The 12,971-nt window shown below is 43.3% G+C and overlaps 2 protein-coding genes across 6 annotated transcripts; both read right to left on the minus strand.

Annotated features, from left to right (window-relative positions):
* Window positions 1-834: 834 nt before the first annotated feature.
* On the minus strand, window positions 835-5,870 carry LOC100118091 (apolipoprotein D). Of its 4 annotated transcripts, none has more exons than XM_001607235.5 (5): window positions 5,474-5,870; window positions 2,848-2,990; window positions 2,161-2,291; window positions 1,885-2,061; window positions 835-1,802 (listed from the first exon to the last, which is right to left on the minus strand). In XM_001607235.5, the coding sequence occupies exons 2-5, from the start codon at window positions 2,956-2,958 to the stop codon at window positions 1,619-1,621; spliced, it is 603 nt and encodes a 200-aa protein (XP_001607285.1). In that variant the 5' UTR covers window positions 2,959-2,990; window positions 5,474-5,870; the 3' UTR covers window positions 835-1,618. The 4 variants fall into 4 exon arrangements, with proteins under 4 accessions (XP_001607285.1, XP_016838627.1, XP_031780250.1 ...); XM_016983138.3 differs by having other exon boundaries at window positions 1,002-1,802; window positions 5,482-5,643; XM_031924390.2 differs by lacking the exon at window positions 5,474-5,870 and adding an exon at window positions 3,208-3,362 and having other exon boundaries at window positions 1,002-1,802.
* A 611-nt stretch (window positions 5,871-6,481) lies between these two features.
* Window positions 6,482-12,748, minus strand: LOC100122394 (apolipoprotein D-like). Of its 2 annotated transcripts, none has more exons than XM_031924094.1 (5): window positions 8,657-12,748; window positions 8,214-8,344; window positions 7,876-8,122; window positions 7,444-7,795; window positions 6,482-7,351 (listed from the first exon to the last, which is right to left on the minus strand). In XM_031924094.1, exons 1-5 carry the CDS (start codon window positions 8,774-8,776, stop codon window positions 7,008-7,010), a joined length of 1,194 nt encoding a protein of 397 aa, XP_031779954.1. In that variant the 5' UTR covers window positions 8,777-12,748; the 3' UTR covers window positions 6,482-7,007.
* Window positions 12,749-12,971: the final 223 nt, after the last annotated feature.

The following is a 12,971-nucleotide window of genomic DNA, read 5'->3' on the forward strand; positions in this document are numbered from 1 at the left end:
ACGTTTCAAACATACAAATATACACAGTAAAAGCAATTTCCCATTCGCTCGGAGATTCAGCATAAGCAAAGGTCAATAAGCGCAAGGGAGCAAATTGAAAAAAAATCACACTCGATTCACCGAGAGAACAAACTAATACGAGTCCGAGTAGTCTATACATCTACATGCTTGCTCTGCACGCGACACATTCGCACACTTCCTTTCATTCTCCGGCTCGCGTGCAATCGTGCGCGCGCTCTTCAATCCCGCGATCCTGTTTGTTTAATTTAGTGCCTGGCATTATGTCGTACGCGCGCGTCGAGGGGCGAACGATACGCTCTTTTATATTTGCCGATGCGTCATCCCCGGTAATATTTGATTCGCCGAGAGAACTCCCGCTTTTCGTATCCTTTTTAGCCGTGCTGTGGGAAAAAGCCGATAGAAGTAGTATACATAGTAGGGGGACAAATGCGTATGTGGCAAAGAGGTCGCCGAGAGCGTGGCGTGATTTTTTTTTTGCGAGCTCGAGATTAAAATGTCTGGGGCGTGTGGTGGCGCGTTTTCCAATTTTCACGATTTCGTGCTTCGCGCGGCTCTTCGCGCCCCGTCTGTAACTCGTATAGGGTTATGGCCGCTGCCGCCGGATTCGAAAGCAGTGGAGTAAATAATAAATGGTAGAGTCGGAGGGATGCGAGCTTCTAATAGGAATGGGCACGTGGTGGAGTGAACGACGATTTTTTTCTGATCGTTTTCTAGTTGGCGAATTGGCAAAGAGGAAGCGGTGGTTTCACGCATCGTTTTTTTAAAATAAGTTTTTGATTGATGAATTTTTGAATTACGCAAAGCTAGAAAATGTATAACTAATTAGTATATTAAATTTATTGCAGAAATGATGCACTGATGCCAAAACCAGTTAACTTTTTCAATTTCTGTAAAACATTTTAAAATTAATAAATAGTACTTGAAAGCTTGAAAGAGTAATGTATCTGTTATAAGATTATGATGATTAAGAACAAATTATCTTTGAGTTAGTTATTATGAGCCGGTAACTGAGTGTATTATACGGCGATAAATCTTTGTACAACCTGTCGCCATCTCATGGTAAACTCTGGGACCACTGTGCCGGTCATTTAGTATCACCATTCACTTCACAGATGGCGGGATGATTCTTCTTTCGGGACCAAGATTGAAACTTCAATTATCATTACAAAATATTAAAAATTTTAGGGCAAATTATATCATAGAGCATAAAAATAATTAAAAGTGAATTGCAATATCACATTTGTGTATATATATATATATATATATATATTCGATAAGTAACAATAAATTAAATCATTTTGTTCAACTTAAGTACTCAGCCAAGCACTTAGTAGTTGTTATAACATACCATTTGTTTACAATAAATAAATAATATAATAAAACTATAAATTTAAAACCAATCATCACGAACTTGACTATTTTTCAACATTTCTCGTATACTTTTCTTTACTGTCAAACGGTGTAAGCAAATACGAATTTCTACTTATTCACAATTTTCAAAGTTCATTTTCATCTATTTACAATAAATAAGATTTAACGACTATTTGGAACTTTAGTAAATCGATAACTTATAAATATACACGCCAACCATATAAGCTTAAGAAATTTGATTTGATTCTGAACTTTCGGTGGTGCTTTGACTCTGCTGGGGGCAATTCTTCTGATCTGTTCGAACGAAAAATGCTCTGCTGATTTGGTTCTTGTCCAATACTTGATATGCTTTTTCTACGGTAGCAACTGCTGGGTGTTGTTCTCTGGTTAAGATCCAAGCGTTTCGTGTGCTGAAAAATTGATCGTCAAAGATAACAAATTATTAGAAAGATGTCGTAAGAAGGTCGAAAGTATGCATCAAACAAAAATTACCTGAAAAGGCCGAAATCGTTGCAACTCCATACAACGGCGTAAGAAGTGTAATCAGTGTCGAGGATCCAGTAAGGCGCGTCAAAATGAACGGGCAAGGAAGGAAAGACGACCGACAGTTTAGATCTCTCGGGGCTCTTTTGAGCTGCAAAACCCTTGATGCTCGACGCGACGCCGCTCCTTTAACGAGGCAAGACAACAGTCATTACGCTCTTTTCTTTCTTTTTAAAAAAGAGATAACGCAGTTAACGAGCAATAAGACATGGCCCATATACTTACAAGGATGAAATTTGCCTGTTGACGACGCTCACGGTGCCGTTATCATTAGCTTGGTACGTTGCAGTGACGCATTTTCCACCGAACTCGAAGAAAGCAAAGTAACGCTCTGCTTCGTACCACTCTCCAAGATACTGAAAGTAAAATACCGGTTTTTTTCAAACAGTTCATCATCTGATGAATATACGGATGTGTTATCATTTTGAGGTAAAACATAAACTTAATAAGTCTTCTAATGAGTTGATATACAAGCCAAACGCAAACATGTGCGGTTGTAACGTAATCATAGAGATTTGTGTAAGTACCGTGATTATATGCTTGGCTGTGTCTATAATATTTGAAATTATAATCTTTCTTCTAGTTTCAAAGTGACAAATTGTATGTAAAAGGGTCAAATCAATTTTGCTTAAATCATTCGAACTTTCTAGTACATATCTGAATAAGTGCTAGTTTTCCCTATATGTGTAATGATTCGAGAAAATATTTGCGTAATCTTACATAATTATTGTTTACAGACTAAAATGTTTTTGTTAGATCAAGGTCTTAAAAAATAATTATTCAATTTAAATAAGTTCTTGTTTATAAACAAAACTTCTTATCTTTACGCTTAACGTTATATTATTGTATTACAAGCAAACGTTACAAAAAATTCAAACTCGCAAAGTCACATATATTATACAATATATTCACCTTTTGCGTGTTAAAATTTGGCATAGTTTCCACCTTGGGGCATCCTCCTAAGAAAGGCACTTGTGCCACGGCACTTCCAACCAGGAAAAATCCCAAATATAGCCAAATCATCTTGCTCCAATAGAGAACGCAATGCTAAAAACCTGCAACAAATAAACGCAATACTTGTATAGTGTTACATTCGCATAATACCGTTACCGATTCATTATTCAACCGTTGAATAAGGACAAGAAAAAGTGCAACACTACCGTTCGGCACAAGAATGTAAGATCGGCCCGAGACAGTGAAAAAGTGAGCTACTTCAACCCGCAATTTCTTATCGAAAACAGAGCGCGAGTGAGCACCTATAGACGTTCGCACCTTTCCAACGACTGCAGGCGTTTAAGCAGATGCGCTGCGTTTTAAAAAGCCGGCAGACTGTTGATTTTTGTGTCCCCTCTGCATCCGTTATCTCTCTACGAGCGACAGAAGGAAAAGCTATAGAGAAACTATTTTGCCTCGTATAGATGCGCTGCTGCGCAATCGTACACTGTACACAGTGACACGTTTTATTACGGGAGGCCGGATTAGCTACATCATTTTCTTCGGCCGCGAAAAAAGCTGCATGTTCACGCAGCAGAGAATGTTTTCGTTCGAAATGATTGCGTTTCGATTGCACCGCGTCTTATTATAGAGTATGAGTACCCGCATGCCAAATGTTCGTATGTATCGTTTGAGTGATAGATCGGAGCAAAAACGTATATGACAAAAAATATCGTAAATTCAGTTGCGATACGCAGCGTATCTGCATAAAGTTACGAGAACGCGAGAAAGGTAGGGAAAGATTGAGAAATTGTTTTGAACGTTAAGTTATTTGATATTCGAGAGTGTTCTGACAGACTGGTTTAGATGAGAGCGGTTGAGTGTCGTTGGAGAGTCGAGTGAACTAGTGACACATATAATATTTTATAGACGAAAATTCGTTTCTACTGATAGTGAACTCGAGAAAAGACGTGAGCCATTTAGAGCCTGTGTATTAACATATTTTCTTTTTAATGGAAAATGAAAATTTAGACTTTCTGATTATATTTTGTAATTGTCAAAATTTTGAATGAGGAAAGAGTTTAATATATTTCATACTGAACGAGTTTTATAATTAGCGCAATATTTATAGCGAGTTTATAAAATTTTCTTAGTTACAGCACAAACTGGTTAAGCATCTCTTTGAAATAAATACGATATCAACGATTACAGAAGACCTATATAGTTGATATAACATTGTCAAATACTACATGTTAATAAAAAAGTGCACCCTTACTCGAATTTGAATAAAACAAAATCTTCAAAGTGAAAGTAATCATCGATGAATTTCGTCTATTTTGAATGTTGCTATCATTCAAATTAGTTCAGTGAAATCGTATTGGAAAGAGCTTGGCTTGGATAAATGATCTATATTTCATTTTTGCTTTCTCGTAGAGGAAGCTTTGCAATAGTAAAGTTTTTAGCATGTATTTGTAGCATGGATGTGTAATTATTTTTATGATTAATGTCATAATATGCATTCATTATAATTCAGATAATCAAATCCAATGTTTTTTGTGTTTGTAAAAGCAATAATATCTTCAGAGCTCATCGATAAAACTTTCCAACAAAATCATGATAATAGCTTTATTTTTATATCTTAGTAATTTATAAATTAAAAATATAAGGCATTCTAACGAGGTATGTAGGGTTAAGTTCAGAGGCCTATCTATTGGTGAAATTGTCTTCTTTGATTTATTTAATCAAGAGTAATTTATTTTTTGATGGAAAAAATCGAATTTGAGAAGCTACTAAAATTTCATATAATACTCTTTTTTTAGAATTGAAATTTTGATTCTAAGCAGGTCTGAAATATGAAAATTGTTTGAATATCTTGTTGTCAGAACATTTAATTACAGTCTTTTTACTTTTTATGGCCAGTATTCAGGTCAAGGGGTAAATTAATTCCTTTGTTCTGAAATGTTTGTTTTACAAATGAGAATGTAGATGACACTGTAGTGAATTGAATGGACTCAAATTATGATGCTCCGTAATCTTGAACCTAGCACACATAGTGCTCAATTACATTTAAAACACGTGTAATTTCGACTCCACATACATAAGTGAACAATCATATTTGTGCCAATTCCAGCAGAGAATAATATTATTTTTTGCCGAACAGCCTAGAACTTCCTGTAATTGTGCTATGATTACAAAATGACCCTATCAAAACATTTCACTAGAATGAATTGAGTATTCGCATGACAAAACTGCACTACAGAATACAAATTCACGGTTTATACGGCTAAAACTACAGAAAAAAAACGTCTCGATCCATACGGTACCCGGCGGATAAAACACCGAATTCCTCACCGAAAGCCTTACTTCCAATACGAATCGAGCCACATCCCAATGAACTGTTATAATCCACACCGGCTCGTTATCAAAACACCAACGCGGAAGCATTACCAGCCATCATCAGAAGCAGCAGCAGCGTCCCAGAAACTCAATCTCTCTATCTCTCAGCCTAGAGCTCGCATACGCTGTACATACCGGCAGACTTCGCTGACGGCGGCGAATAGAAATATACACACGCTGACTCTAGTAGTATAGTAATAGGTTTTACCTGCTGACCTTGAAGAGCTCGCTCTCGGCACAGACAGCCACACTCGCGGTTCCGCTCTCACGTGTACTGCAGCGAAGGTCGGCTCCGGTCTTGGCTCCGTTCGCGGACTCGGCAGTAGTGGAAATGCTGCAACGCACACCTGTCCCCGTCGACGCTGCCGGCTATAATATCGCGATGACCTCTCGCCGGGGCGCTGGTGCTCGTCGCGACTGCGGCGCGCTATACGGACGTCCTCGTCGATGTTTCTCTCTCTCTTTCTCGCTAATTCGCGGCGCAACTTACTGGGTCAGTAACGGTTCATACGCGCAGGAGAAAGACGAGAGCGCGAAAGGTTCAAGAAACTCCCGAGGCTGCTGCACGCAGTATCTGTATTTATATATACATATACCGAACCCATCGTTTTCTGAATGCCGATTTTTTCCCGGCTTCTTATATTCCATGCCGATTTCCTTTTCAATACTCGTTTTTTCCGATTTTCTTCCGATACTCGTCATATATTTTTACTCGACCGTCAAAGGCTGTGCGTGTATCGTGAATATAGCGGTTCTCCACCGTAGGGACCAAAGGCGGACCAGATGCCGATGCTGCGGGGAATTACATCACTTTGCTCTTCATATAAGAGAAGCGCGGACATTTTTGCCGCGAGTCGTTTCCGCGCCGAGCAGCGATAATAACGCCGGCGAACACCTGTTATTAATGCGAACGTTCTACTGCGTCGCCTTTTTTTTCACCGATGATGAGCGTTGTTATTGCAAGCACGTGCTGCTTTTGCGCTTTTTGTGATAACTGTACCGAGCGCGGATAATTCGACGAGGAAAAAGTTGAAATCGATGTAATTTTTGAAAAATGCTCTCGCCGAGACCTTTTGAAATACCGGGAAGGATTTTAATGATGCGTAACGGTATCGGCGTATAAGTCTAATATCGCGAGACGAGCTATTGATAGAAACTTAAATCTCGGCTCGAAGGAACAAGGTTCGCAAAGATGGAATAAATTCAACGGCACAGATTATTTTTTAAAAAAGGGTTTTTTCGTAACAATTTATTCGTATCTTCTTTCATTTTTTTTTTACTTTTTTTCTCCACATCGGGTACAATTCATTTGTTTTGTTTTTATTTCGACATTTTTTTTTGCTCGAAACAATAAATAAATAATTGGGATAAACGAGGACGAAGGATAGAGGGGCGAGGGGAAAGGGGGAAGAAATAATAAGGGCGACCCCGAGCGAGACTGGCGGCCAACCGCGGTGTGTATCGTGTGTGTGTGTGTGTGTCCGCACGCGCGTCTTGCGGTCATCTGTCTCGGCGCACCGCTTCGGCCAACCGCTACGAGCCCGGGGTCTGACGTATATAAATAATTAATAATAATAATTAAGCAATCCGTTCGTTAAACGTAGATGAGGATTCGAAGTGTATAGGCGTTACGCGCATAGTATCGCAGCTCTCTTATGGGTTTCCTTTTGTGTGAGTGAGTTTCTCTATCTATGGACGTGTGTAGGCGTGTGATTAGAAGTCTTCTGGTCTAGCTATGCATCCTAGGCTTTGACGATCTCGATTTTCTCCTCAATGATCGGTTCGATGATCTTCTCGGGCTCGGGCTCGATTTTCTTCTCCTCCTCGATGATGGCTGCCGGCGCGGGCTTCTTTTCCTCCTCGAGGATGGCTGGCACGGCCTCTTTGGGTTCTTCGGCGATGACGGGAGCTGCGGGCTCGTCGGCGATCGCCGCTGCGGGCTCTTCCTTGATCGGCTCGGTGATCGCGGCCTCCTGGGTGGCGATGCTCGGTTCCTGGGCTGGCTCCTTGGCCAGTTCCTTGGCTTGGTCGGCGATCTTGAGGATCACCTCGGGTACCGATTTCACGGCATTCTCCTCGGGGGCAGCTACTGTGATTGCGAAATTCGTTGGGTTTAGTTTGATCGGTATAAGTCGTATTTATATCGGAAGTGCTTGTGATAAAAGAACTTCGACTCACCGGCAGGTTCGGCGGCTTCGACGACGGCCTCGACGATGGGCTCCGTGATCTCCTGAAGCTTCTCCTTGGCGGCGATTTCAGCCTTCCTGGTCTTGATGATAGCCTCGGGCGCGTCTGGGGTGATGTGCTCGGACCTGAAATCGGCGCTCTTGCCAGCCAGAGGCTTGGGTTGGTCTTCCTCTTCTTGCTCTTCCTCGGCCTCGGCGACCTGAGGAGTCTGGTTCTTCTTGGGGGGCTCGGTGGGCTTGGCAGCCTGTTCGGCCTGCAGACTGTCCAGGTAGGCGCAGTCGTCCTGGTTCGTCTTCACGAAGAAGACCTTGGAGATCTTGTACTTGTCGAGGACTCCGTAGGCCTGGAGAGCAGAGATAGTTCAGAGTTATTAAAATTCGCCGACGTTGAAACTAATCGAGGTGAAATATGCGAATAGCGTACCTTCTGGAGGACTTCACCGGGGGCGAGTCGCTGCCTGGTCATGATCCAAGCGTTCTGGGTGTGGACTGGGCCGACGCCGGAACAGCTCCACAGCACGGCGTAGGTGTCGTAGTCGGTCTCGAGCACGTTGTACTGGGTCTCCAAGGGAATGAGCGGCACCGTCGTGTACTTCACGTGGAGCTTGCCCTCCTCGGCCTTGGAAGGGGCTTTCCTGATCTCACCCTCGAGCACTCGCTTGATTCCGGTGCTGCGAGATGGAATAGTAACATCGTTCGTTAATCCACCGATTTGTCTTGGCAGTAATAATCACAATCGACTCGATATTATCAAATACTTACAATCGGCTGGTGACTTCGTTGACTACGTGGAACTTGCCGTCGGGTCCCTTGGTGTAGTTTGCCATGACGCAGCGGGAAGCCACCTCGGTCAGTTGGAAGTAACGCTCAGCCTCGTACCAGATTCCGGAAAACTGTAAATTTAAAAAATCACTCATTAATATTGTAACCCTCACACGAGTACAGAATGCATCGTTATAATCACTAATTGATGCTCGAGTCGGCGATTAATTATGCGATGATTAGCGTAATAAGCAAGGAAACGCTCGAACTACGTGCAACTGATTCTCATCTTCATGCTCCGAGTGAGATTACAACCGTAAAATGAATAATCAGACGCAACGAATGCGAAAATAACGAACCCCCTTCGTAACAAGCTCCCATCAAAAACACCACTGTCCCTTCAACTCGCGACTTTGAAAGTTTAAGAAAAAATCGGTACTCACCCGCTCCATGTCGAAGCCGGTCATAGGCAGGTACTCCGGGCAGAATCCCAGACTGGGAATCTGTGCCCTGGCGGTGATGGCCAGGGCCGCGATCAGCAGGAGTTTGGCGATGCTCTTCATGTTCTCCGTTTCTGTCCGTCTGTGTCTGTGTGTCTCTCTCTCGCGGTGGTCACGGGAGGTTCTGCCGTCCACGGCAAAGTCCGCCGAGCTTTATATCCATTAAGAGCCGGCGCGCGAGAGGGCAGGTAGGAGCGTTGACCGCCGGGGACCGCACGCGTATCTCGCGCTCATCCCCACCTGAGAGGCAGCAGCGTCCCGCCCGATAACCCCGTGTGTGTGTGGAGATTCGCCGGTGAGTTTACGGTACCGCTCCCTCCTCTCCTTCTCTCTCTCTCTCTCTCTCTCTCTCTCTCTCTCTCTCTCTCTCTCTCTCTCTTTCTCTCCTTTCTGAAAGATATTTTTCAGCTCTCCGCCACGCCGAGAGAAAGAGAGACGTAATTCCATAGCCTATGTACATTATGGCCTAGTCCTAGATGCTGGACCGAAAACTGCAGCAGCGCTTCGCGTGGGAAATACCGAATTTTTCGGTCCGAACGGTACATCGGATATTAACGAGCGACTCGGTGATGCATATTATGCGTCGGCACGGTTTGTTTTGGTTTCGTAAGAGTCAAGGGCGGGCCCGGTTTCATGATCGCGGTCAAGCGCGCCTCTCTCTCGCTCTTTGTTTCTTTTTCCGAGTAGGCATTACTCTTGCGCGCGGCGTAATGAGTGACATAACTCGCCTCCCCCCGGTAATTGTTGTTACGCGACGAGCGAGTGCGCGTATCGTTTTTCTCGTTTGCGATAGGCACAGCCGCCCGAGAGCTTGGCGAACATATAAGGAGAGAGGAAGCTGCGTGCCGAGAGGACGTTTGTATTTCACGTTTAGTCGAGTATATAATCGAAGCTCGTCGCGCGGTGAATGACTTTATTATTTTTACGACGGGGATTTATAACGACGCAAACCGGATTTCGACAGCGGATCATCCTAAGGAGTGACTAGCGATCGGAGCGAGGCTTTCCGAGAGTCGTTATATTTTTTAACTGCGCTATCGTTTCAGCTTTCTTCGCGAAATTATGCTTCTGTCAAGTCGTGCACGAGCCGACAATTAAAAATTAAATGTCTCCCTCCCACAGCTGCACTTCCTAAAACGCATTACCCCCCGTCTCGCCGTGCAGGATTCACGTAGATCCATCCGTCGAGCGCAGAAAAAACGTGAGAAACCTGCGGCTCGGCGATTCCTCGTATCGCCCGCGAACTCGTGGAAAACAGCCGCGTGTCTCCTTCCTTTACAGCTCGCCATGCTGCAACTGCAGCTGCCGCTGATCGACAGCGTCTCGCGCCGCTCTCGAGAGTTCAAGTTCACGCGACGCGTCGCGCCTTTTTTTCTTGGCATCGAAAGTGCATTATCTGGAATTCCGTCCGACACCCTTCTTGTCAGCGCGAGCTCGGAGTCGAGAGACTGCGTGATGTGTGCCTACTACTACTACTCCTCTTCTTCTTTTCTCGAGCCTCTCTTTTTCTTCGACACTTTTCTCGAGATGCAGCGACACAGGACGAATGCGCTTTTAAAGCATTAGAGGTCGTTACACCGTCGCCGCCGTTAGAGGCATTTGCATTTTTCTACCTTTGTAGGCGCGCATGCACGAGAGCTGTGTTTGTGGAGACGAGAGATGACCGCTAATACATTAAGTCGGGAGATGATCGCTTCTTTCGGAAAATCTAGTTGTGCGGCTGGAGGTATAATTGATGGGCAGAGGACTTGTGGGTATAAGGAGATGCGCATAAAATTTGGGAAAAATATAGGTTGCGCCGGCCGGTAGTTTGTTTTCGTTATATGTATTTGGGTTTCAGTGATAATCGAAGCTTGCTGGCCTCGATTCTAGAAAAATCGTTTGCTTCGTAAGTTTATGAGAAATTTAGATATTGTAGTGATTCACTTGATTTTGCGGAAAAGTATTTCGTCGTTTTGCTGAAAGTTGTTTGTTTTTCGCTAGTGTTGACTCAGCTGACAGCGGGAAGACCCGAATTTCGAATATCTGACCGCGATGTTACGAGTGCATTGGAAAGTATAGTGCAATAATTAATATTACATGCGAATGCTCCGTTATTATTCGATGAAATACACGGCAGAGCGTAATTTGTATTTACTCGCGCATCTTAGCCGTGTACCGTTTCTGGCCTTAAAATAGCCAAAGTGGGGACGAATAGGTTTTAATTAAAGTTCCTGCAAAATCTGCTTAACCCCGCGCACGTATTGGGACAATGAATTAGCAAGCCGGAGACTCGGTATCAACTTTACGTTTTGTTTTCCTATTAGAGCGTCGATTGACCTCGTGAAGAAAAAAACAAACTTTCTCGATGAAAATTTCGGCGGTACGGCTGTGTCGATGACCTTGTGTGTCGTACGAGCAAATTATCTCAGCCCATTGTGTATTGCGAATTTAGAAAAACCTTTTACTCATAGTTTTTCATAATTTGGAAATTTTATGTACAACCTTGTATTCGAGTTATATTCATTAATTAATATCGATAATAAACATATAGCAAAGTTCTTATGATTTATCAAATCCATAAGTACAAACGACTCAAAATCGGTCATCTCGCAATCAGCGCACCACCCTCAGAAAAAACTATATGATCTCCGATCGAATCATTAAAAGGCCCGTTCAATCCGGAGATCCGCTCGTTCTATCATTATACCTCAAGGCCCAATTCGACTGGTCGAAAAAAAAGCACCGTACCAAAACCAGTAACCCAGCCAGCATTACCAGATCAGAAATCGCGATAGCGTTCGAATATGTGTCGCTCGTGACACCCGCCGGCGGCACACATTAAAATGTGAGGTCCCTAGAGCCACTAAAAATCTCATCTCCGTGGAAAGACATTAACGATAAGCAGCGCGCGGAAGACTGAGCGATAATCCTGCTAAGTCGACGAGACGCGCAACTATGTTTATCCTTGTCTCGCTCTCGATGCGCGTTTATAAAAGTATAGGCGCACCTCCACCTGTGCCGCCGGCAGCACATGGCGGCGGCAAAGCGAGAGAGGCTTCACGCCGTGGAACGTAGCCCACCGTGGGCTAACGGGTCCGGCGACTTTTTTTACAAAAGTAAAACCTGAAACCGTTAGAGTCTCCCTCCCAGCTTCTCTTCTTCTTCTGCGTCTCTCTCGCTCATCTCTCTCATCTCTCGTCTCGAGTGTAGAAGGGCGAGTGTACAAAATCATCTCTCTCTTTCCTCGACGCGCGCCGATAATTAATGTCGCGCGCGCGAACCCCCTTCGAGATCGATTGCAGGATATGGATGGTCCTCACGGCGTTGATACCGTTAAGGCTCATGCGCGTGTAACGTGTGCGCGGGCGAAAAACCCGCGCATGATAGACGCATTAGATACTAATTCCTCCGCGGGATAGGCGCTTTTACGGTTAGCGATGATGATGAACGAGTTGCAACTTCATGGTCCGTAACGATGCTGCTGCTGCGCATTGCGGAAGGATCTTATATTGAAACGAAACGTAAACGATCGCGAAGACTTTAATTGGCGCGTGGTTATGTGCACTGCTCACGAGAGAGATTCATTTAGTGATAGGAGATAGCGAATTTTATCGCGAATAGCTTTTGTGTCGTTTTATGTGATGGTATGTACTAATTGATAATTGTTGGGAGATGGTGAGTTCATGCTGAAATTTTCGTTACAGTACCGTAGTAACTCTAGTTCGAGGATAAATCATTCGGTATAGATCGATGCCGCACTGTTGAGTCTATATACAGTCGGTGCCGTTATTTGCATTTTTAAGGGCCTTCGAGCATATCGCTATAGATATATTGGCCATGAAAAAAGTAAATGATACTGTTTGATATGCGCTTTATTCGCGGAAGCGAGCTGAACTGTCTCCATGAGCTAGAAAATGAATAACAAGTCATCTTAAATTAGATTTTCAGGAGCTGTCAAAGCGCATAACCTTGCTACCATGGCAACGAGTCGATATATACTTATTAAGATTGGATAGCTCTGATAACGCATTTTTAAATTATTTTTTGCAAATGTTTTAGCTTACGGAGGCATTTCAGCTCTCTTCCGCGCACAAAGCGCATATCAAACATTATTATATTTGTACCCCGAGGTCCTCGGTACAGCCGTTTTCTCAAAAGTATAATGTTTAAGTAAGTAGTCTCGTTTACTATATATATATATATATATATATATATATATATATATATATATATATAAAAGTTGAATGTAGCAATATGCTCAAGGGCCCTTAAGTAT

Source organism: Nasonia vitripennis, chromosome 2, assembly GCF_009193385.2.
Source record: "Nasonia vitripennis strain AsymCx chromosome 2, Nvit_psr_1.1, whole genome shotgun sequence".
In the NCBI taxonomy this organism is placed as follows: Eukaryota; Metazoa; Arthropoda; class Insecta; order Hymenoptera; family Pteromalidae; genus Nasonia; species Nasonia vitripennis.

Excerpts from the sequence above, each read along its gene's own strand:
- LOC100118091 (XM_001607235.5), bottom strand. The coding sequence starts at position 2,958 with ATGATTTGGCTATATTTGGGATTTTTCCTGGTTGGAAGTGCCGTGGCA. Across the intron at positions 2,292-2,847 it reads CAAATTTTAACACGCAAAAG|TATCTTGGAGAGTGGTACGA; the intron begins GTGAATATATTG and ends TTTTACTTTCAG. Across the intron at positions 1,803-1,884 it reads AACGATTTCGGCCTTTTCAG|CACACGAAACGCTTGGATCT; the intron begins GTAATTTTTGTT and ends TCAATTTTTCAG.
- LOC100122394 (XM_031924094.1), bottom strand. The coding sequence starts at position 8,776 with ATGAAGAGCATCGCCAAACTCCTGCTGATCGCGGCCCTGGCCATCACC. Across the intron at positions 7,796-7,875 it reads CCGGTGAAGTCCTCCAGAAG|GCCTACGGAGTCCTCGACAA; the intron begins GTACGCTATTCG and ends TCTGCTCTCCAG. Across the intron at positions 7,352-7,443 it reads CGAAGCCGCCGAACCTGCCG|CTGCCCCCGAGGAGAATGCC; the intron begins GTGAGTCGAAGT and ends CAATCACAGTAG.